Source organism: Vicugna pacos, chromosome 21, assembly GCF_048564905.1.
Source record: "Vicugna pacos chromosome 21, VicPac4, whole genome shotgun sequence".
Lineage (NCBI taxonomy): Eukaryota > Metazoa > Chordata > Mammalia > Artiodactyla > Camelidae > Vicugna > Vicugna pacos.
In genome coordinates, this window is record NC_133007.1 from 26646121 (window position 1) to 26668349 (window position 22229).

Here is a 22229-nt window from a genome sequence, read left to right on the forward strand (position 1 = left end):
TGCTTGACTGGAGAGTCTTTCTCCTTTGCTGTTCACCACAGGATGTCCGAATAACTGGCATCTGGGGCTGACAGGCTCCCGTACCCAACATGGAAGCCCAGCTCTCTCCCTTCCCTGTGAATAACAAGCATCCCAGCCTTTCCCCTGCGCCGGCTCAGGGATCTCTTAGGGCCTGAGTGGTCCCAGCTTCCAGAACGGGGTCCTGATTTTGTGCCCTTCCAGGGCAGCACACAGCTCCAGGGCACCACTCAGATTTTATTCTCCGTGGAGCAATCTGTAGAAACAGTGTGAATGATGCTGTGTAGAGGTGTGCAAGGAGAGTGGCCCTGATACTCCCCCTCATTTTGTTTTGATAAAAATTAAAAATCAGTTTAGTTCCTCTCTAATTTAACACCATCCTCACACACTTTACATTCTCCTTCCCTCAGATCCTTTTCAGCCCATCTTATCATCCATTGACTTTACTCTTTCCCCACAGACCCCACCTGGTAACAAAACACATCAGTTATTATTCTTTTTCCTGGCTGTCCTCTGAGAACAAGGATGAGCAATACTCATGCTGAGAAGTCTTAAGTGGGATGCAGCTCGACTCAGATCTAATTTCAGTTATTCGCATTAATATCTATCCCATGAATCTCTGGCGCACTTAAAAAGATTTTCATTGCCACACACTATCAAACAAAGAGTCACAGTCATCAAGTTTCAATGCAAACGAAGTTTTTGCATGTGTTAAACTGAGATGTCTGTGTTCCTAACACTTGTACAGACATGTTGAAACTGTATTACCAAGAACATAAAATAGGCACTTAAAAATTAAACCCCGCCCAAACAAACAAACAAACAAAATAACGAAAAATGAGAACAAAGAAAGAGAACAACAAAACAAAAAAGAAAACAAACAAAAAGATTAAAACCCAAACGAAATTACATTACATAACATTCCCCGTACTGCCTGAGCCAGTTTCCACTGCGGGACCAAGGCACGGCCCTCCTTCCCTCCTTCTCTTCCTAGGAGCCCTGGGGCTGGGGCAGAGGCTGCTCACTGACCAGGTCAGCCCATCGCCTTTCAAGTCCCACTGCGTCTGCGCACTGGGTGGAGAGTGAGCCGCATTTCTGACCTCTCATGTCTGCTGCCAGTTAGCTACCATGATGAAATTTTGCAAAGAGACCCTTCGTTTTCAGTCCATGTCTTCCTAATCTCTACTTCTCCAGCCAATTCCTTGGTCAAAGCCTGTGGAAACCTTGATCCATTCTCCCGGGCTTTTGCCTCCTGCCAACGTTGCAGTCATATTTCAGAGAGGGACCTGTTCTGTGTGAACAGATTCCCCCAGTTCCCAAGATTTTGTTCCTTTCCTGGGCGTACATTGAGCGCTTCATCAGTAAGGAGAGTTTGCTACAGAACCCGGTCCAGAGCTGTTTTCAATATACCTGCCGCTCCCTCGGTGGGCTTCTGCAGGCCCAGTTGGCCCCCTCAGAGGAGCTGTCAGGAATTCCGTTAACCCCTCCTGCTTGTACTGAGTACAATGTGTTCCTCTCCGTCACTCCTTGCAGTTCATGGGCTTGAGACCTGGGAGGTGAGTGGCTGTCCTGGTCACGCTGAGCTTTGCTGGTGGAGCTGGGACCAGAGGACCTCGTACTCTTGACTCAAGTCTGCTTTTTCCCTCAGGTGATCACACTCTGTGATTCATCATTTTTGGGGGGCATGCCTTCTCTGTGTCAGGAAGAGGGTTTGAAGAGCAATAATACTTGAGCAGCCTTCGGGGAGCTCCCTGCAATGCCATATCGGTGAGATAAAGATGTGAAGCCTTCCGTTCAGGATAATATGGGGGTTGAGAAATAGGGAGGCAGGTGCTGGGACGTCTGGAGGGAACAAGAACTCTGTTGGGTGAAGCAGAACGGCTCACAGGGCAGCCAGAGACGTGGGGGAAGGGAATCACAGGCAGGGCTGAGGGTGTGGACGGAGGCAAGGAGTCCTAGAAGGGATGGTGTGTCCAGGGACCCACGGGGGCTCAGAGCAGTGAGGGGTGGAGGGAGATGAGCCTGACCTCCAGCCTGACCCTGCTCCTCCTAGGTCCCTTTGCTAGGGGAGAGTAGACCCCTCAAGGAGATGGCCGTTGTGTGTCCCTGCGGTGGGCCTGTCATGGACCCATCTGTGCTGTTTATGCCACAAGGGGCCTGGCCCCTGCCCTCGGGAAGCATTTACTCAAATCAGTGGTTCTCAGACCCTCTCCAGGATTCACCCCCCCAACCCCCGAATCCCAAACAAAACCAAAACAAACCAAAAACCTGGGAATACTTGTTTAAATGTAGATTCCTGGATTCCTCCCCAGATAATCTGAGTCAGGAAGCCTAGAATGGGACACAAGATCTGTATTTTCACATCACCTGGGAGATTCTGACCCAGGTGGTCCCCAAAGCACACATGGAGGACTGCTGGTCTAGGCAGAGTCAGTGTCGCAACCGGGCCGAGCCCGACCTCGACCGCGGGACCAACGTTGCTGCTTGGCAGCAGCTCCGGCAGAGCATCTTCTCTCGACTGGGGCACAAGTAACAAAAACAGAGAGCAATCTTCTAGAATTTTCGTCACTCTCTTTGGAGCAGAAAACACTCCCTCTGGCTGCTGCGTGGGTCATGGCCGCATCCCGTGAGGCTCAGGTGACATTTGGAAGCTTCAGCCCAGGACTGCGGGCAGAAGCAGCGATGCTACCTGTGCAGACCCGCCTGCAGCCTCCGTCGCATTTCCAGACACCTCCCTGGGCACGGCCTCTGGGGGAAGCCAGCTGCTGGGCTCTCACCTGTCCTTCTGAAGTTAACAAAAGCCCTGGGACCCCAGGCAAGGCTTCTTGTATATAAATGCTTAATGATCACCGTGAGGCTATGGAACCAGAGATGTGTGGGACCTCAGGGCGGAAAGGACTCTCATATTCCTTATTAAACTCCGTCCCCCCAACCCCCGATGGCCCAGGGGCTCCTGCTGAGCATCCAGGCCTCCTCCTCCAGCCGCCAGCTGCCTTTACTGGTTACGCGAGTCTGCTTCCGTCACACAATTTTGTTTGAAGAAACAAACAGGTCTTTTTCTAACAGTGAGGCTTTTTTGGCTGTTTTGTTTGAAGAAAATGTTCTTGGGGATAAAAAGCTTGAAAAGCTCCTTGCAGGTCGGCTAAGGATGTTGAAGAAGAGAGTGAGTGGGTAAAGCCCCCCAGCAGAGAAACGCAGTGTCTGGAGAAGGGGGGCTCCCCCAGGAAGCAGCTGCTCAGGTGGAATCAAAGAGTCAGAGATTTACTGGGGGGAGATGCCTGTGAAAGATAAAGGGGAGAGAGAGCAGGGGAGGTGGGGGGGCCTGTGAAGAGAGAGGTTTAGGAGGAAGGACTGTGGAGCAAGGGCCTGAGACGGGAGAGCAGCTCTGAGGTCTCTGCCAGGTGGATGGGGCGTCCAAGGGCAAAGGCCACCCCCTAGAGGTGTCCCCTGTTGGGCGGGAATGCCCCAGCTCTGGTATCCCCATCACGCTCACTCCCTGGCTGGGAGCTGCTGGGGGCCAGGGGGCGGGGGCCCATGTGAGCCCTCGGGGGATCCGCCTGCACTCCTAGCAGAAGGGATCCCAGCAGAGGACCTCAATGGCTGCCCCAAGAGATGACTGACGGTGAGTGGGGAGCCCTGGCTAAGGCTGGTGCACCCATCCATGCATGGGATAGTGTAAGCCTGAGCTAGGGGAAGTGGTGGGAGGGACAGAGACTATTTCCTGGGAAAAACCTACAGGAATCGTGGGCGTAGGGGGAGTGGATGGAGTGGATGGAGGAGCCCAGGGTACCGCAGGGCAGAAAAGAAGGCATATGAGGTCTAAAGTATTTTATCCTCCAAATACCTTTTCTCTGCAAATTACTAGGGAGGGTTTTCCACCAAAATGAAGGAACAAAAAGAGTGTCTCAAGGGATCCAGGAAACTGGACAGAGTCCAGTGAAATTTCCAGAATGCAGGGAAGGGAAGTCCCAGGTGAATGGATTTGCATCCAGGCTGGAGGGCAACCATCAGGCAGGTGGAGCAGCAGGATGCATCGTGGGCGGGGTGCGGAGGTCGGGGGAGAAGGAGCCGAGCGGGGTGCTGCCTTGGCTGAGGGCGGTCCAGGAGGCTCATATGAGATCGGTGGGAGGGCCGGGCTCTGGGAGCTGCGGTCCTGGGGTGAGTGAGGGAGTGGGTGTTCTTTCCCTGAATGCAGCTCTGCCCTCAGGAATGACTGCTCCTCCTTCCCCATTGCATCTCTGTGATGTGTCTTTCAACCAAGTCACTGTTCTACCCCGGGAGGCTGTTACCACAGCACCACCTCCGCTCTTCTAAACTGGCTGCACCCTGGAGAAGGCAGCTTTCAAACTGAGTCACAGATGTCACTCAGCACACCAGAATCTCTGTTGACAGTATTGTCTTCGTATTTCTCACCCTCACCAAGTGCTTTCTCACCGATTGCCTCTCGTGGTCCTCAGAATTCTTTGGTATTAGTGTCCCCGTCGATAGATAAGAAGACTATGGCACAGAGAGTGAAGTGTCACCCCTGGCAGGCCACATGAAGGATGACTTGTGGGGTAGGACTAGTGCCCTGTGCTCCTGATCCGTCTGGGGACAGTGCCACCATGGGAGAGGATACACCAAGAGATGAGGATGTGCCAGTGGGATGTGGGGTCCTGGCAAAACCTCTGTTTGAGGATGTCGGGGGAAGTGCCACTATAGAGGTAAACTTACCTGCGTCTGAAGGATGGAGGTGTTCTCTAGGAGACAGGTGGGAGAAGGGGAGGCCAGGTGGAGGGCACGGTGGGAGCAAAAGCCTAGAGTGTTCAGGAAACCCTAAGGGGTTCAGTGAGAAAGGAGAGGAAAGGCCAGCGTTAGGCAGGGGAAGTGGCCTTCTGGGAGACCTGCTTCCTCTGGCACAGAGATGGCACATGGCTTCCGGGGTGCTGAGTATGTGATGTAGGTACCTGGGCTCCTCTGTCAGGGAAGTTACAGTCAAGACTAAGGGTCAGACTCAAATATTTTCAGGGGCAAGGAAGCAGAAATGTGTGACCGTCCAGCGAAGGAAAAACCAACCTGAGTGTAATTTAACTGCATTGTCAGTGGAAGAAACTAAGACTTAAGCGAAGAGAAGCAGCTTGTCCAAACACACAACATCGCACACCAGCGTCACTCTGGCCAGGGAGCAAAGGTGTCCTGGAGGCTGGGATGAAGTGTGGGGAAGCCAGGCAGCCTGGGGGGAAAGGTGTGGAAGGTGGTGACAGCCAGGGCAAGGTCTCTGGACTTGATTCTGGAGTGGTTCCCTGAGTATGATCTGGAAGCCCCAGGAAGTCTCTGGGCACTGCTCCGAGGTTGCCCTGGGAAAGGAGGGGAGGAGGCAGAGTGAGTGAATTCTCTCTGCTTCTCTCTGAGGCATCCTTTTTTATCTACTAGTGTTTCAGGAAGAGGCCTGAGGCCCCTGAAGAGCCTAAAGGCCTCTGCCCGTGGTCCCAGGAGGCCTCAGACATCTTTGAATTGGGGGGTGATTATGGGAAAGCAGCAAATGAAGGCACAGGAGGCCAAGAAGAGGCTGGGGCACCAGTTGGAAAAGAGAAATGACCAGGGAGCCAGGCTCTGAATTTGAGGGGCATGAACAGTTTCTTTCAAGGAAGAACATGTAAGATCCTGGTCCTGAGAAGGGCAGCTGGAGGAGAGGAGAAGCCCAGGAAGCACTTGGTCTGGTGCTTCAAATTCTGGACGATGTTGGATCATAATGATAGATGCATGGGAGGCTGAAGATACGATTTTCTTCAGAACAGGCCATTTTTGAGGGTTAGGTCATGGGTCCAAGGAACAGAGGTGTGTGAAAGGGGGATGGATGCCTGAGGTTCCTACATCCACATGGGGGAGTTTCTTGTGGGGAGCACAGCAGATTTAAGCAGATAAAGAGGGGGATCCCTCTCCCAGGCTCCTAGGATCCTAAATCCCACAGATGTTGGCAGTAGATGTACTGCCCCTGAGGAAGCAGCTAAGGCTCTTCACCCCTCCCTGGCCTCTGTAAGTCAAACCACATAGTCCTGATATCACTGAGCTTACTCCCATTCTTTGGACTTGTCCAAGGGGACCAGGACCGTGGGGTCACCATCCCTGTTGGATCTAGAGAGTGGTTCTCTTGGTATGGCCTCGGCTTCCCTTGGGTTTTGTGGTGAAGTGGTAAGGGGTCAGTGTTCCTGGGGTCTAGTCCTACATCTGTCACTCCACCCTCTCCATGCATCAGTCTGCCTTTTCCAGACTTTTAGGATCCAGAAAGATGATGTCTTTGAAAATGCCTTGACTGTTATGGAGACAGTGTGGGCCGGTTGGTGACATGGTGACACACGGGTTGGTAAAAGGATTTACCAGAGATAAAGGATGAGAATAGAAAAGGAGCTTATTAGGGGCATGCTGCCACAGACAACAGGGGGCCCCGCAGACGAGAGGTGACTGTATGAGCGTGGAGGCTGGCTGTTGGGGTGTTTTACAGGGTAGGGTCACAGGTACCTAATCATCTTGTGCACGAGTCTCCGACTGGTGGTTCTTTTATTAGTAGCCATTATCCCTTGGTGCCTGGAGGAGTGAACAAAACAATCTTCCTTTCCAGATACCCAAAGCCTGACACATGGCTTGAGCCAGATTTGACCTGGATGAGCAGCCCATGGGTACCAAAGGCCTTTTTGGCCAAGGCTTTGGAAGGTTCCCTATAACCCTTCTGGTGGTGGTGAGTTGACAGAGGAGATGCTGGGCTGTGACTGGGCTGCTAAGAGTGTTTACAAACACTGATCTCTTTGACAGCAACAAGACTGATCCAAAGTTGGTCCTGGGACCTGGGCTCTGTGTCCTGAGGCTCATCACATGCCCCGCGCTCCCCCCGCCCCATTCCTTAAACATCCAGCACAGACACACAGCCAAGGCCTGTGCTGGACCCCTCCATACACATCACCAGACAGGGACGCTGATGCCCCAGGGGAGCGGAAGTCACATGTCAAAACCCCCGGTCACCTGAGCAGGATCTCACGCGAAAAGGAAAATAAGAAAATGAATGGTGTGTGGTATCTGAAGCAGAATTATTGGAAATCATGGTCACATTCAAACAAAGACATATGATACAACAATGAAAAAACACAGTACATGGTCTAACATGGGTCAAACTTACAAATTTACTATTGAGTTTTATAAAGAAGGTGGACACAGAAGAATGTTTCTGTTCATGTAAAATTCAGAAATTCGGCAAAACCACAGTGTATAGGGAAATATGCTTACGTGGTGATATACAAAGAAAACAGCTTTACAAAAGTCCAGCTGATGATTATCTTGGGAAGAGAGGGAGGGCGGGGACTGGAGCCACTGCCGCCAGTGTTCCCTTTTTGGACCCGGGTCATGGCTATAGGCGTTAGGGATAATTCCTTGGGCTGTATGCACATTTTTGCTTGCTCTACATTTCTGTGTGATAGATCTATATAAAATAAAAAACTTTCATAGCACTTGGACCAAAATCACTATTCTTATTTGCAAGAATGCATACATATAAACAGGCGAAATTGATGCTTTTTAGCCGGAGTGGAATGTGAATGAAGATAAGAAATAAATAAGAGAGGGACCTTGCAATGGATCAGAGGTGCTTAAATTTCAGGAACTGAAGATTATAAATAGCTCAGCCTCCGATACTGAGGCTGAGAATTAACAAAAGGAGGAGTAATTACAAACATTAAAAACTAATTTTAAGTATTTTGACGCGGTTCAAAATGCAAAAGCTACAACTGGGCTTAAGTGGGAATTAAGGCTCAGTCCCCCTGCCCAAAATGCCTGGTGTATCCTTCCTGGAAGCTTTTTAGCAGGGATGAGAATGGATGCAATGAGTTAATCAGGGAGAAGTGGTGCTGGAAATGTGGACACGATGGGGGCAAGGAGGCCAGGCTGGGGCGTAGAGGCCATTGTGTTGGGAGGGCCTGGCCCGGGCTCGGCAGTGGGGCTAGTGCCTGGGATGCCAATGCCTGAGCCAGTTCCCTCAGTCCCTGGGAGGGAGTTCCAAGGGGAGCAAGAGCAGGATTAAGGGCTCCTAGTGAGTCAACAGGGCAGGTCCCCAGAAGCCCCCAGGCCTCTCCCCCACCCTGTTTTCCACGCCTGGACCAGTCTTTCTGCAGCAGGTCGGGGCACAGCAGAGCCCAGGGCCTGGCCGCGGACTCCCGAGCGGACTGTTTTGCATGGAGGAGGAAGCAGACTGTTTTGCATTGAAGACCTATGACAAGTCAGCATCAAGGGCCGGGAAAGAACTTTGCCCAATTAACCCCCTGCCCGCGGTCTCCTTCCATGGCTGCCCCCACCCCTGGACCTAGATAGCTCTGGGGCTGTCAAGTGAACTCAAGAGTGTAGAGGTAAAGGCAGGACTCAGGGTTCTGACCTCGCGTGTCCCCTCCGCAGCAGGTGACAGCACTGAGCCCACTACCCTGTGTTCCCTTGTGTGTCACTAGGAGCCATGACACCTGCCTCCCTCCCAGGATCCAGTGCGGACCTGACGTGAAGAAGGCAGTGAAGGACCCATCTTCCCTCCCCTGCACTGTGAGTTCCCAAAGGACAGGCCCTGAGGGTTAGTTGAAGGAGTAAGAGAAGGTTTTGAATCAGGCTTTTCTGGGCTCCTGCCCTGACTCTGCTGCCCACCAGCTGGATCATCTCAGTGTGCTGAAAGTCTCCATGCACCTGTTTTCCACCCCCAACGTGGAGACAGTAGACCTGCCTCACAGGTGCTGAGGACCAGGAGGTGACAGGAGCAGGAGGTACCCGAGACCCGGCACGGGTTGAGCTCTCAGCCAGTGGCGGCCGTGGTTATTATTAGCTCTCAGACCGAGTCTGTAGAAGGACTGAGTGAATGAAAATGACCACACTGCCTTCACAGCCCCAAATCCCATCCTCTTTAGGTCCAGAAACCCAGTTTTGTCTACCCGCTTCCGTGTCCTGTTGTAACACAGTGCCAGCCCCAGATCGAGTTGGGGACAGGAAAAGGCTCCAGGTGAGGCTCCCCGGGAGGGGCCAGACCCCACGTCCTCGGGAGGGGCCGGACCCCGCATCCTGGGGTGTTGCAGGAAAACGCTGAGCTCACCCTCCTGGGTGTGTCCCGCCCACCCGAGTGGGGCAAGGCTCCAGGAAGCAGACAGCAATCATGGCCCCGGGGCTCCCAGCCCCTAGGAAGAGGCAGGCTGAGCCTTAAAAAGGGACCAGTCTTTGCCCAGGTGCACAGCTCCCTCCTGCTTCTCCTCAGTGATATCTCCTCAGCTCAGGTAAGTCTGTACCCGCTTCTTTGTCTTCTCTTGGAGGAGCGCACAGGGCCCGGCGTGGAGGAGCAGGGAGCCGCTGGGGAAGGCGACTCAGGGCCTGTGATCGTCACAGCTCTGCCATGCTCAGGGCTGTGACCTTCACCCCAGCTGAGGTCCTGCTCTGTACAGCACGACGTCTGGCCAGATACTCCCTTCTCCTCCCGTTGGCCCCTGTGTGATGGCTCTGGTGGAACCATCCCCAGTGGAAACCCTACCTCCCACCTCTGTCTTCTTTCTTCTCTGGATTCACCTGCCTGTCAGGCACTGGGCAGGTGAAGATCCAACCCCACCACCCTCAGGGGAGACTGAGTGCTCTTGCCAAAAACTTGAAGGCCCCCTAAGCCCAGGCCTGGGACCTTCACTCACCATTGTCATGGAGAGATGTCCTGGTCCCACTGGCTAAGAGGCTGATCCACCAGGCTCCCCACGTCCTCCCCAGTGGGGGAAATGCTCAGAGACCATCTGGACGAGGGGCTCAGGTTGGCCTCGGCCAAGTCGACAGAAGGTCTTGGGTGGCTCCTCTTAGTGACAAAACAGCAGGGATCTTTCTCCTACAGCAGAGGGCAGTGGGCTTTGCATTAGCTGCCCACACGTGTGAAACAGGGCCATTTCCTGGGTGCTTTGGAGAGTCTGGGATGTGAGGGCTGTTCTGCCCAGTTTCTCTGGTTGGGGTCCAGGGCCGCCCTGACCTCTGACTGTGGGCCGGGGAACCTGCATCTGGAAGTCAGACCTTCTCTTTACTTAAGTGAGGTCAAGCCTTGGAGATGCAGAGAACAGGGAGGCACAAAGAGCAGACGACCCCTAGTAAGGGACAGTCCGAAGGCCCCATCTCCCACGTTCCGCTCAACGGCCTCAGGGCTGGGGCAGGTATTTCTGTTCCTTCAGATCTGAAGCTGGCCCGGGTCGCATCCCTCGTCCTCCGTCTTGGGGATGGTCCGGCGGGCCCTCCACCAGGGCTCAGGACAGGGCTGTGCTTCCCTGCTCACACTCACGCCCAGGACCCCCATGCAGAGCTTGCTTTATGGTCAGGGTGGGCCTCTGGGGGTCTTTCTGAAGCAGCCAGGAGGGTCAGACCAGATCAGAGAGGACGCGGTTCTGCCCCCGTGACTCTCACCCTGATGCTGACCCTGGGGAAGATGGAGCTGCTGCTGTTTGAATTGTGAGGTCATCCAAGGGCTCTGTTTGGGGGTCTCCCTCAGGCTTCAGTCCTGTCCAGTGTGTCTGAGCCCTCCACCTCTGCTGCCACGTTCTGTGGCCCCACCCACAGGGACTTCTGTGGGTCTCCTCCATCTTCTTAGACCCTGAGCTGCGGGGACCCAGCAACTCCTCCTGAGCAACTCCTCCCACCACATGGAGGAGCACAGCTCTTCTGTTGCACCTGAGCTTTCCTTCCCGGGCCGCTCAGCCCCTCTCCCATTGCCCTAGCTTGAGACCCTCCCCTGGGGGGACGGGCACCAAAGGGCATCGCCTCTCCTTCTGGCAGCTGTTTTGAAAGCCAAGATGGGAAGCACTGCGGCCGAGAAGTCCGTGATGGGCATGATCGACATGTTTCACAAGTACACCGGGAGCGACGACACCATCGACAAGCCGGGCGTGCAGAAGATGCTGAAGGAGAACTTCCCCAACTTCCTCAGTGCCTGTGTGAGTCGGGGTCGGCCTCCCAGTGTTGTTGGGCCCGGCATGGCTGCGGACCCTGCTGTGTGACCTTGGACAAGTCACTCTCAATCTCTCATCCTCTCATCCTCAGCTTTCTCATCCGCAAAAGGACAGAGTAGGACTTCCTGTCCTGGTTTATGATCAGGGTGCGAAGAGAGGATGCAGGTGGCAAAGTATGACAATGCACGGATGTAAATGGTTGCTCTCAGGTGGTCACAAAGGGCTACAGCTGGAGGGCAGAGAATGGGTTCCCGTCACCTGTCACACCCGCTGTGAGACTCAAGCCCATGTGCTCAGGCCCTGCCTCTAGAGGCTGCCCTCAGGGTCCTTGAGATTAGAGGGAAGGTGATGCAAACGCCGTTGCTGACAGATGTTTTTTAGAGTAGGAACAAAATTGTTCTTTCTTTCTTTATTTAGAAGTACAGTTGATTTACAATGTTGTATTCGTTTCAAGTGTACAACGTAGTGATTTGATATTTTTATAGATTATACTCCATCGAAGTTATTCTAAAATATTGGTTGTATTTCCTGTGCTGTACATTACATCCTTGTGTCTTATTTATTTTATACCTCATTGCTTGACCCTCTTAGTCCCCTTCCCCCATCCTCCCCCCCCTCCCCTTCTCCCCTCTGGTAACCACTAGTTTGTTCTCTGTATATATGCATTACTGACAGAATTTAACACCCCTTTTCACAATGAAGAACTCTTTTGCAGACCTGATTTAATCTGATAATTAGAATGCACTGAGCTGATTACCAAAAGAAGGGGTTATTAGGTAACAAAGAGACTAATTAGGTCAGCAAGAAGAGGGAAGGCACTCAGGGCTTGTAAGAGGCTGTAGGCCAGAAGGAAGACAGGAGAGGAGGGTTGGGTTGAAGAGGACGAGGCTGGGCTTATATATTTATTTAGTTATTTTATTGAAGTTCAGTTGATTTACAATATTGTGTTAGTTTCAGGAGTGCAGCAAAGTGATTCAGCTCTATATACGGGCGGGTCTAATTTTGGGTTCCTGAGTAGATATTCAGTAGGTGGCGGCCTTGAAGGGGGTTTGGGGAGAGGGTCTGGGGCTTGAGTCCACCCCACCAGCTCCTGATCAGTGCAGCTCTGAGCAGAGCCTGCTCACCACGTGAGGTCTCACCCAAGTTCCCATTTGGGGCAAAGGCTCTCCCGGGGTGAACTGCAGGGTGATGTCAGTGTCTCACCGCAGCCCACACTTCCCCTCTTCTGTGCCACACCAGCCACACTTGTGTTACTCTGGTGCCTGTTTCTCTTCCTTCTCTTCCAGATCACAGCTCTTTGGGGACTGAATTTGCCTTGCTTTGTGTCTTTTCCCACAGGATAAAAGGGGCAAAGATTACTTGTCCAACATCTTTGAACAAAAGGACAAGAATGGGGACAAGAAGATTGACTTTTCCGAGTTTCTCTCCTTGCTGGCCGATATAGCCGTCGACTACCACAAACAGAGCCACGGAGGGGAGCTCTGTTCCGGGGGCAATCAGTGAGCCCATAGGCCTCTAGAGAACACGAGAAACAATAAAGTGTCTCTTCTCACCAGAAATTTGCATTATTTCCCTTTTTCTTTGATGTGTGTATCTCAGACATAATACACAATTGTTGGTTAGCTGCTTTGTGGATTTTCCACCAGATGCACCCATCCTCCCCAGCAAGTCTCCACTCCCAGCGTGCTCTCTCTAGTGTCCCGAGACCTGATTGGGTCTCTGTTCTCTGTTGGATCTTGAGATTCATCTGTGGTCCTTGTATCTGGAACCAAGTGTTCTACCCAGCTAGGTGAGCCTGGGTCAGGATGCAAACTAGAACCCTCACTTGGAGCCTTGCAAAGTCCAGGAGGGCACTTGCTCTCTACACTGTTTTCATGAGTGCAATGGGCAGACTTTGTCCTCTTTCTCTCAAATATGGTTTTAAATGCCACACATCCAGCTGGGCACTGGGCATAGCAAGGCGAATGAGTCAGTCCCCGGTCTAGTGCAAGGGGTCCTCTCAGCACCCAGGAAACTGGTCACATGTCTAGTTGTCTCTGGTCAATACTTTTGGGATGCACATTTTGGACAGATACTAACATTCATGTGCCAGATGCAGGGGCTACCTGGGAGCAGACAGTTGGTGATGCCCATTTCTGAGCCAAGTACTCTGCTAGGAAGTGAGGATGCAGAAATAAAAATGATGTCATGACTGCCTTCCCCTGAAAGTACCCATTTTCTGTGTTCTTTCTGCTCGGGTTCCTGACACTTCCCAGTTGTAAGCCCTTCAAACACTTCAGGCCAAGGGACAAGAGCCAGCATTTGTCTCCACTGCCTGTGCCATTTTCAGGTCCTTTCCCCATTATTCCTCACACTTCAATCACCTTCTCCATCCTCGAGGCTCCTGTCATGCTGCCATAGACTTCTCTTCCCTTTTTGTTAGATTTGCTCACACTTCCGGTGCACAGTGGGATTAGACCCTTAGCTTACATCCACCTTGTCTTACCAGGACAACATATGTGCAGCAAGTCCACAGTCTTAGAGCAGATTTCCTAGAAGCAGAGAATAAAATGGGAATTCTTGTGTGAGTGATTTATTGAGGGAGTGCTGTCAGGTGAAGCTTGCCCGGAAGTGAGGGGAGCAGCACCGGACAGGGAAGAAACTAGACAGAGATGTGAGCTCAGCTTCAATTTAGTTTCTGTCTGATTCCACGGGGAGCTCTGGTGCACAAATGGAATCAGAGAGTTTCCCACCTTAAGGCAAAGAGGCCCACCTTTTGTTGTCTTTATCAGTGAGTCACTGACCGCAGGCCCTCCCCAGGGGGAGCCTAGCCCAGCATTCCTGGGCTTGGAGCCTCCTTTGGAGCAAGAGCAGTTCTAGGAGAAGGGTGCAGTTGTGACCTATTAGCAGCCGACACTGACAGGAGCTGAGTGACAGGCACGTGTCCCCTGTGTACAATTTCATTTGCAGATGGTCTCTTGGAATAAAATCGTTTGAAAATCTTGTAGAAGGAGGGCCTGCCTGGTGGAGGCCAGATGGGAGGCTGTGCAGAGCATGCAGAGATGTTTTCAAGAAACCAAGTGCAGATTTATTCAATGTGTGTGTGTGTGTGTGTGTGTGTTGGAGAGCAGTTAGGGGAAGAGCAGAGCCAGGAATCCCTGACATCAGGAGGCCCCTGGTGCTCCGAATGGACCCTGAAAGCTGGCAGGAGCAGTTTCAGGGGAACAGGGAGGGCTATTCAAGAAGCACGTGAAACAGCCCTGAGGAACAGCCCTGAGGAACAGCCCTGAGGAACAGCCCTGAGGAGCAGGAGGGGGCCTGGGTGAGAGCTCACTGAATAATCCAGGCTCGCCTCACTCCACGGGGAACGATTTGCAGCACAGAGCAGGCAGAGTAAACCCAGCGTGTCGGCCGCTGCTGTCCCAGCCCCCGCAGGTCCTGCGAAGACCGTGTCTGACAGCGCTGTCCCGGGCAGACTCTAGATCCTCAGGGCCCGAGCCCGAGTGCAAGGTCTCTCAGCTGGTCAGGAGTTGGGACGCCTGGGCCTGACAGGGAGCCCGCCCCTCCCCAGCTCTGTAACTTTGGCCAAGCCAACCTGCCTCTTGGACCCTTGTTTCTTCAGATGTACAGTGAGATAAACACCCCAGGAGCAGGCCCTGCTGCAGTGGCCTGTGATCAACAGGAGACTGAGAACCAGGGCTCCGGAGAGCAGAGGCCCCCACCCCACTGCCTGGGCCTGGAGTCTGCAGGGCAGCCGGGAGGGTCCTGGCCCTGTGCCTGTCAGAGCCGCAGTGGTTTTGCTGTCCCTCTCCTGGTCACGTCTCTGTACGCAGCACCCACCCTGGATGGTGGGCGGGGACCCTTCTCACTCAGTCCTGAGATGGACAGAGACAGGATTTCTGCAGCGCTGGAAGCTGGCCTTCAGAGTCAGCAGATCTGGGATCCTGGCTTTGCCATTTACTAGGAGGTGCTCTTAGGAAATTTATTAAGCCCTCAGTTCCATGTAACCTGGGATAATGGTCCTCAGGGCACGGCGATTTTCTGGGGATTAAATGAGACAATGCATTTTAAGCTCTTTGCACGCTGCCTGGCATGTAGCAACCTGTCACCGCAGCTCCTACAGCGAATGAAAATGAGTCCAGTGGTTCACTGGATACACAACTGGAGACTCTGGTTCCACCTGCAAATCCCTAAATGCTCTATTTCCTGAGGCGCAGCAACCCTCTCACCTTCCCTCTGTCACCTCCGGCCAGGCCAGCCCGCAGGGCTCCTGGGGCCTGGGTTGGGCAGAGACCTGGCTGTGAGTCTCTACCCAGAGCAGCATCACGTGGGCAGCTGCTGGAATAAACCCAGACCTGAGGCCGTAAAAAGGACCACCCTTCATCTCAGAGCACAGTTCTTACTTGTCCCCTCCTCCGTGACTCTTCCTCGGTGTCTGGGGAGTCCCACCACCTCTTTACTTCTTCTGAGCTTAGGGCTCTGCCCTTGCTCACCCCCGGGGAGCGCCCCTGTCCAGGAGTCACGGGAGCATCAGGAAGAGTCATTCCTCTGTTCCTCCAGGCCTCAGCATTCTCTTCTGGGCACTGAGGGGCTAGACTAGACAATGTCCTGTGTCTTTTTTGCCCTGACTTTTGATGGCTCTGTGACATTCAGAGAGATTCACGGAAGAACTCCTGGGGAGAAAGTCTCCACAGGCAACCGAGGGCAGAGCAAGCCTAGGATTTCCAGAGGCATCTCTACTCTCTGCCATCCTTGATCCTACTTCCTCCCTGGTTTGTGGCATCACCTGACTTTTTGGGCTCAGGTCTCTTCAAGATGCTCAAAGTGGCACTAGGGGGCTCACAACCTATCGTTGCATGTTTGTAATTTCCCCCTGGTCCCAGTCCTGGGACCCCTTATCGCCATTATTTTGGCCTCACCCTGTGTAAATCTGGGAAAAGGACATTTCAACCCACAAGTCCCAAGAACAAATGCTTCATTGCCCTCTGGGCTCCACTGGCAGCCCATGACCTTGATGACAACCAGTCTCGACTCCAGCAGGGCTCTGGGGGGCCCCTCTGGCTGGGCCACAGAACGTGTCCAGAGTAATGGGGATCCGGGGCTGGGACTACTACAGACATGTAGGATTGACTGAGAAGAGTTCTTTAAGAAGGAAGGAAGGATTGGGATGAGAAGATCAATTTTCCTGAGTTTCTCACCAGTGTTGCTGTGGTCACCACAGATGTACTTAATCAGTTCCAAGGCCAGAAGTCCTGTTCTCAGGGTCTGAGATAAGCCAGGCCCTGCCCAGCCCAGAGGTCTCCACTGAGGCCTGGGCTTAGCTGACCCCAGAAGGCAATAAATTGTCACCTACATTGTTCTGATTACTGAACGTTAGCAAAATAATTGATCCTTTTTTATTAAAAATTTAAAAAATTGAAGTCTAGTTGATTTAAATGTGTTAGTTTCTGGTGTACAGCATACTGATTCAGTTTTTTATATATATATACACATATATTCTTTTTTGTGTATATATATATATTCTTTTTCATTATAGGTTATTTCAAGATCTTGAATGTATTTCCCTGTGCTATACAGTAGGACCTTGTTTATCTATTTTATATATAGTAGTTTGTATCTGATAATCCCAAACTCCTAATTTATCCTTCTCCCACCTTTCCCCTTTGGTAACCATAAGTTTGTTTGTTTCTATGTCTGTGAATCTGTTTCTGTTTTGTAAATAGGTTCACTTGTGTCATTTTTTTTAGATTCCACATATAAGTGACATGATATGATATTTGTCTTTCTCTGTCTGACTTACTTCACTTAGTTTGATAATCTCTAGGTCCATTCTTGTTACTGCAAAAGGTATGATTTCATTCTTTTTTATGGCTGAGTAGTATTCCAGTGTGAAATAGTTGGTTCTTGATTAGCTTCTTGGTTGTTTTCATTCCATTTCCCTCTCTTCTATAGATTTGGAAACCCATACACAATATTAGTGGTTGTCTATAAAATTTGAACTTGCACACAATATAAACTTAGCTAGCTCAAATCAATATCTCTACTTTCCTCCTGCACAATGTGACGAATTTGCTTTAAATTCAGAGACTCCCCTTCTAGCTTATATGCTATTATTTTGCCAGTCCATTAACTCTTTTTACTTTCTCTCCTAATTAGACATTATTAATTTTGATTTACATAAATATTTGGGTTGCTCACTTATTTGCTGTTTACATCATTCATCATTTCTTTTTGCACTTCAGATCTCCCTTCTAAGGCATTTTTCTTTTCCTTTCAGTATTTGCTTCTGAAATTTCTTTAGTGAGGGTCTGGTGGAGACAAGCCACTGCAGTTTTTACACATCTGAAGAAAATGTCTTTATTTCACTCTCTTCATTCTTTTAATTTATTATGGAATTTTTCAAACACATTAAAAAATACAGAAAACAATATGACAAACCCCTATGTAGTCTCTGCCCACTTCCACGACGGTCAGTACATGATCATTTATATCCCCACCCACCCCTTCCCTAATTATTTTGGAGCAGATTCCGGACAGCATATAATCTCATCAAGAAATATTTCAGTTTGTATTTCTTTTCTTGGGGCCAGTACTGCTCAGGAGCAGGTGCAGTTCTCGTAGGGAAAAAGCAGCTTAGACCAAGAGGATCACTGTTCTTTGCCTCCTGTTTTCTAAAATTTGGTCCTTTACGTTCTGGCTGCCTTGGAAGTCCTGAACTCTAATTGTTATCTCTCCACCCCTGAGAGATTATTGAAATCTCAGATAATCTTTGTGTCTTAGAAGTGCCTTTCTGCTTGTCTTGTTAACTTGTTTGCCCAAACACTTACTAATGAATACATTCCTCAAGAGAAGTAGCTTAGGGTATTTAGTTCATTCAATGAGATTTCCTTCTCTTGAACATCCTGGACCTTCAAGTCCTGGTTGTTTTGGAAATTTTCTGATGCTTGTAAATTATTTGTTGAATCTGATCCAGATTTTTGGTTTGCTTTAGGGGGATAATTGCTGTGCCACAAAAAACTCCCGTAGCTGGAAACAGACATTTTTGTAGCAATGCAGAGCTGTAGAAACTCTTGGTACTGCTGGTGAGAAGGAATTAGTCAAATTATGAACACATTTACCCCATACAAATGGCCAATAGACACATGAAAGAAAGCTCAGTATTGCTAATTATCAGAGAAATGCAAATCAAAACTACAGTGAGGTATCCCCTCCCACCAGTCAGAATGGCCGTCATTAAAAAGTCCACAAATCATAAATGCTGGAAAGGGTGGTGTGGAGAAAAGGGAACCCTCCTACACTGTTGTTGGGAATGTAGTTTAGTGCAGGCATTGTGGAAAACAGCACGAGATTCCTTAAAAAACTAAATATGGACTTACCATATATCCAGCAATCCCACTCCTGGGCATATATTTGGAGGAAACTCTAATTTGAAAAGACACATGCACCCCAATGTTCATAGCAGCACTGTTTACAATAGCCAAGACATGGAAACAACCTAAATGTCCATCAAAAGACGACTGGATAAAGAAGTTGTGGTATATTTACACAATGGAATGCTACTCGGCCATAAAAAAGAATGAAATAATGCCATTTGCAGCAACATGGATGGACCTGGAGATTGTCATTCTAAGTGAAGTAAGCCAGAAACAGAAAGAAAAATACCATATTATATCATTTATATATGGAATCTATAAAAAAGACACAAATGAACTTTACAAAACGGAAAGAGACTCACAGACATAGAAAACAAACTCATGGTTACCAGGGGGGGAAACGGGCTCGGAAGGGATAAATTGAGAGTTTGAGATTCGCAGATACTAACTGTACATACTGCAATTAAAAAAATATTAAAAGTACATGAGCAACAAGTTTCTGCAGGACAGCACAGAGAACTATATTCAATATCTTGTAGCAACCTGTAATCAAAAAGAATATGGAAAGAAACACATGCATGACCATATGACTGAAACATGGTGCTGTGCACCAGAAATGGACTCAACACTGTAAACTGACGATGCTACAATAATACAAAAAGAACGCATACACCCTGTGTCCTAGGTATTATACTATGATGCATACATTCCTAGGACATTTGCATATAGGTCCATGATGGAGCAATACAGTGATGTTCCTGAAGCATTGTTTGCGCAGGGAGTTGGATGCAATATGGGAAGGGGTATCTCCGGGGAAGGGAAAGGCGAACTATTGTGGCTGCACATTATGGAGTGAAAGAAGCTTAGAGGTAACAATAGCAGACGGACACAGAACAACATGGACACAAGCGGCAGTCCCGCTATAAACTTCTCTGAGTTTGCATAGCATGAGCTAAGGGCTCTCATGCTCTTTCTTCTACGTCATTTTCACAGAAGCCGGTTAGTTCAACTAAACTGCATTAGTTTAGCTTCTGACTCTCCTTTGGGAGGTCATGGTGAGTGTCGCAATAGAAGCTGTCAAATGGTTTTTGCATTACTCTTTTTAGCCTGACTCTACTTTCTGGGGTCCTATCCCAAGCTTCCCGGCCACCTCTGGGGCTGGAAATTTTTAGATTTTGGGTTGCTGTTAACTCTGAACCGTAATTTGGACAAATACACTTTAATGAAAAATGATTTCAGGGTACTTATTCTGTGCTAGGACACTGCCAGGTACTAGGGGTCAGTGGTGCCGAAGCAACAGTGTTTCCCCGCCATAAACTCAAGGTCTGGTTGGAATACAGGCACACGGGGTGTGAGGGGGGATGACATGATGTTATAATAGGACTGGGCTTAGGGGGAGGGGAGGCGCAAAGGAGGGAGAGGGCTTGTCTTCAGGGAGAAGGGAGGGGCGTTTCCTTCCAAAAAGAATCACTAAAGAGAAGCTGACATTTAAGCTCAGTCAAGTAATGTGATGTTACCCAGCAGACAAGGCATTGAAAGACATGTCTCATAGAGGAGGAAACTAAAAAAATTGACATTGAGGCAGGAAACAAGGTATGTTAAGGTAGAGGCTGCAGTTCCTTGGACTCTCGGGAGCTAGGGTCTTAGGATGGGTACAGAGAGGAAATCAGACACCCACTCTTGGAAGCCGATCTGTTTCTCTTGGAAACATCTAGCGTGATGTTTCCTAGCAGGGACCAGCAGCCTTGGTGCAGGAGGAGAAGACAAGTGGAGGGGTTGGCTCAGGGTTGGAGGGTTGCAGAGAAGCTACGGCCCAAAGAAAAGTAGGCAGCAGAGTTAGAGCAGGTGGAAAGCCATTGCTGGGGTGGGTTTCGGGATGCAGGTGCGTGGAGACGGAGCAGAGGCTTCTGATAGGAGAGAGAATGACAGGGCCCAGGGACTGCAGGTCTTCCTGAGTTTGAGGACAGGTGGAAATTTCTTAATTTCCCTTTTAGGTAGTTTGTTGTTTGTGTATAGGAACACAATTGATTTTGTATGTTTGTTTTGTGTCCACCGCCTCGCTGAACTGGTTGATTATTTATAACAGGGTTTCTTGTTGTTGTTTCGTCTTTAGGGTTTTCTATGTATATAATCATGTCATCTGCAAACAGAGATACTTTTATTCCTTCTTTTCCTATTGGGGTGCCTTTTATTTCTTTCTCTTGTCCAGTCTCTCTGGCTAGGACTTCCATTATTACGCTGAAAAGTAGTGGCAAGAGTAAGCATCCTTGTCTCATGCCAGATCTTCGAGGGAAATCCCAGCTAAATCCCACTTAGACTTGGTGCACGATCCTTTTAAAGGCTACTGAATTCAGTTTTCTGGGATTTTATTGAGGATTTTTGCATCTGTATTCATCAGGGAGATTGGGCTGTAATTTTATTTTCTTGTAGAATCTTTGCCTGGTTTTGGTGTCAGGATGATGCTGGTCTCAAGAACTGAGTTTGAAAGTGTTCCTCCAATTTTTTGAAAGCATTTAAGAAGCATTGGTATTCTGTTTTGGGTGTTTGGTAGATTTCACCCATGAAGCCATAGGCCCTGGGCTTTTTTTTTTAATCCTTTCCCAGACAAACAAAAATCTGAGGGGGTTTGTTGCCACTAGACCTGCCTCACAAGAAATGCTTAAGAGAGTTCTTCAGATTAAAATAAAAAAACCCCACTAAACAGCAATGGGAAAGCATAGGAAAGCATAAATCTCACAGGTAGAGGTAGCTATCTGGACACACATAGATTGATGTCATACCACAGAGGTGTCTGCTGACTTCTGTGTTAGGGTGGAGAGGGCTGTTGGGTACTCCTGGTCTCCCTTCCTCCTGCAGAAGGAAGTCATGGCTGAAGGCATCCCTCTTGGTTCTGGCATATGGGTGCTCTCAGTGCAGTGGTGCTGCACGGGTCCGGGCATGGGTGTGTGGGCTGGCTGTGGAGCTGGAGACTTACATGTGGTAATGAGAGGTTGGTGGCAGCTGTGGCGTGGGGCTTTGGGGGAATGCACATTGGCGGCTCTGGCAGGGGAAGGGGGTGTCAAGTCTTTTCTGTTCCCTTTCTCTCTAGCACCTAGCACACGTGGTGAACTCCTGAAGAAATATTAATATTAAGGAACTGATGAAAGTGTATACATTTAAAGTAATTTAAATGTCTACCAATAATGGATTAATAAATTTTGATACATGCAAACAAGTGATCACTACACATTCATTAAAATATAGGGTAACATTGATTAATGGTATGAGAAGTTGTCCACAGCATAACAGTAAGTGAAAAGGGTAGTTACAGCACAGCTGTAACGCACCGTCTTGCACTGGGCTGGTGTGGGGAGTCATTTTTGTCCCAGACTGAATAAATGCAGGATGAAGAGGGACGCAATATGTCCTCCTATCCCCTTTAAGCTATGGGACAAAAATGGAATTCCTTTTGAGTGACAAATTATTATGCAGCAATTGTCCATGATGCATCAGCATGCAAAATTTGTTAATTAGCTGGCTTCAAGGTTTTTATTTTTATCTTGTTGCTCAGCAATAGATATTGTACTTGTGAACATTTTCCTACTTATTGCTTTTAAACATCTGTTTAATTACTTTCTCAGGATAAATTCCCAGGGGAAATGATTGAATCAAAGGTATCCAGTAACATTCTCTGTGACTCTAGCCTGGCATTGCCACATTGTGTTACCATTTAGAAATCTGAGCCCTATTTTTTTAAATTGAAGTATAGTCAGTTTACAATGTTGTGTTCATTTCTGGTGTACACTATAGCGATTCAGATATATATATGTGTATATATACATAATACATATATATTCATTTTCATATTCTTTTTCATTATACACTATTATAAGGAATTGAATATAGTTCCCTGTGCTAT

General features: G+C 49.5%; 1 protein-coding gene across 1 annotated transcript; it reads left to right on the top strand.

Annotated features, from left to right (window-relative positions):
• The first annotated feature begins 9149 nt into the window (after positions 1 to 9149).
• On the top strand, positions 9150 to 12542 carry S100A7 (S100 calcium binding protein A7). Its single transcript, XM_006214733.4, has 3 exons — positions 9150 to 9287; positions 10807 to 10964; positions 12318 to 12542. The coding sequence occupies exons 2-3, from the start codon at positions 10824 to 10826 to the stop codon at positions 12480 to 12482; spliced, it is 306 nt and encodes a 101-aa protein (XP_006214795.1). The 5' UTR covers positions 9150 to 9287; positions 10807 to 10823; the 3' UTR covers positions 12483 to 12542.
• Positions 12543 to 22229: the final 9687 nt, after the last annotated feature.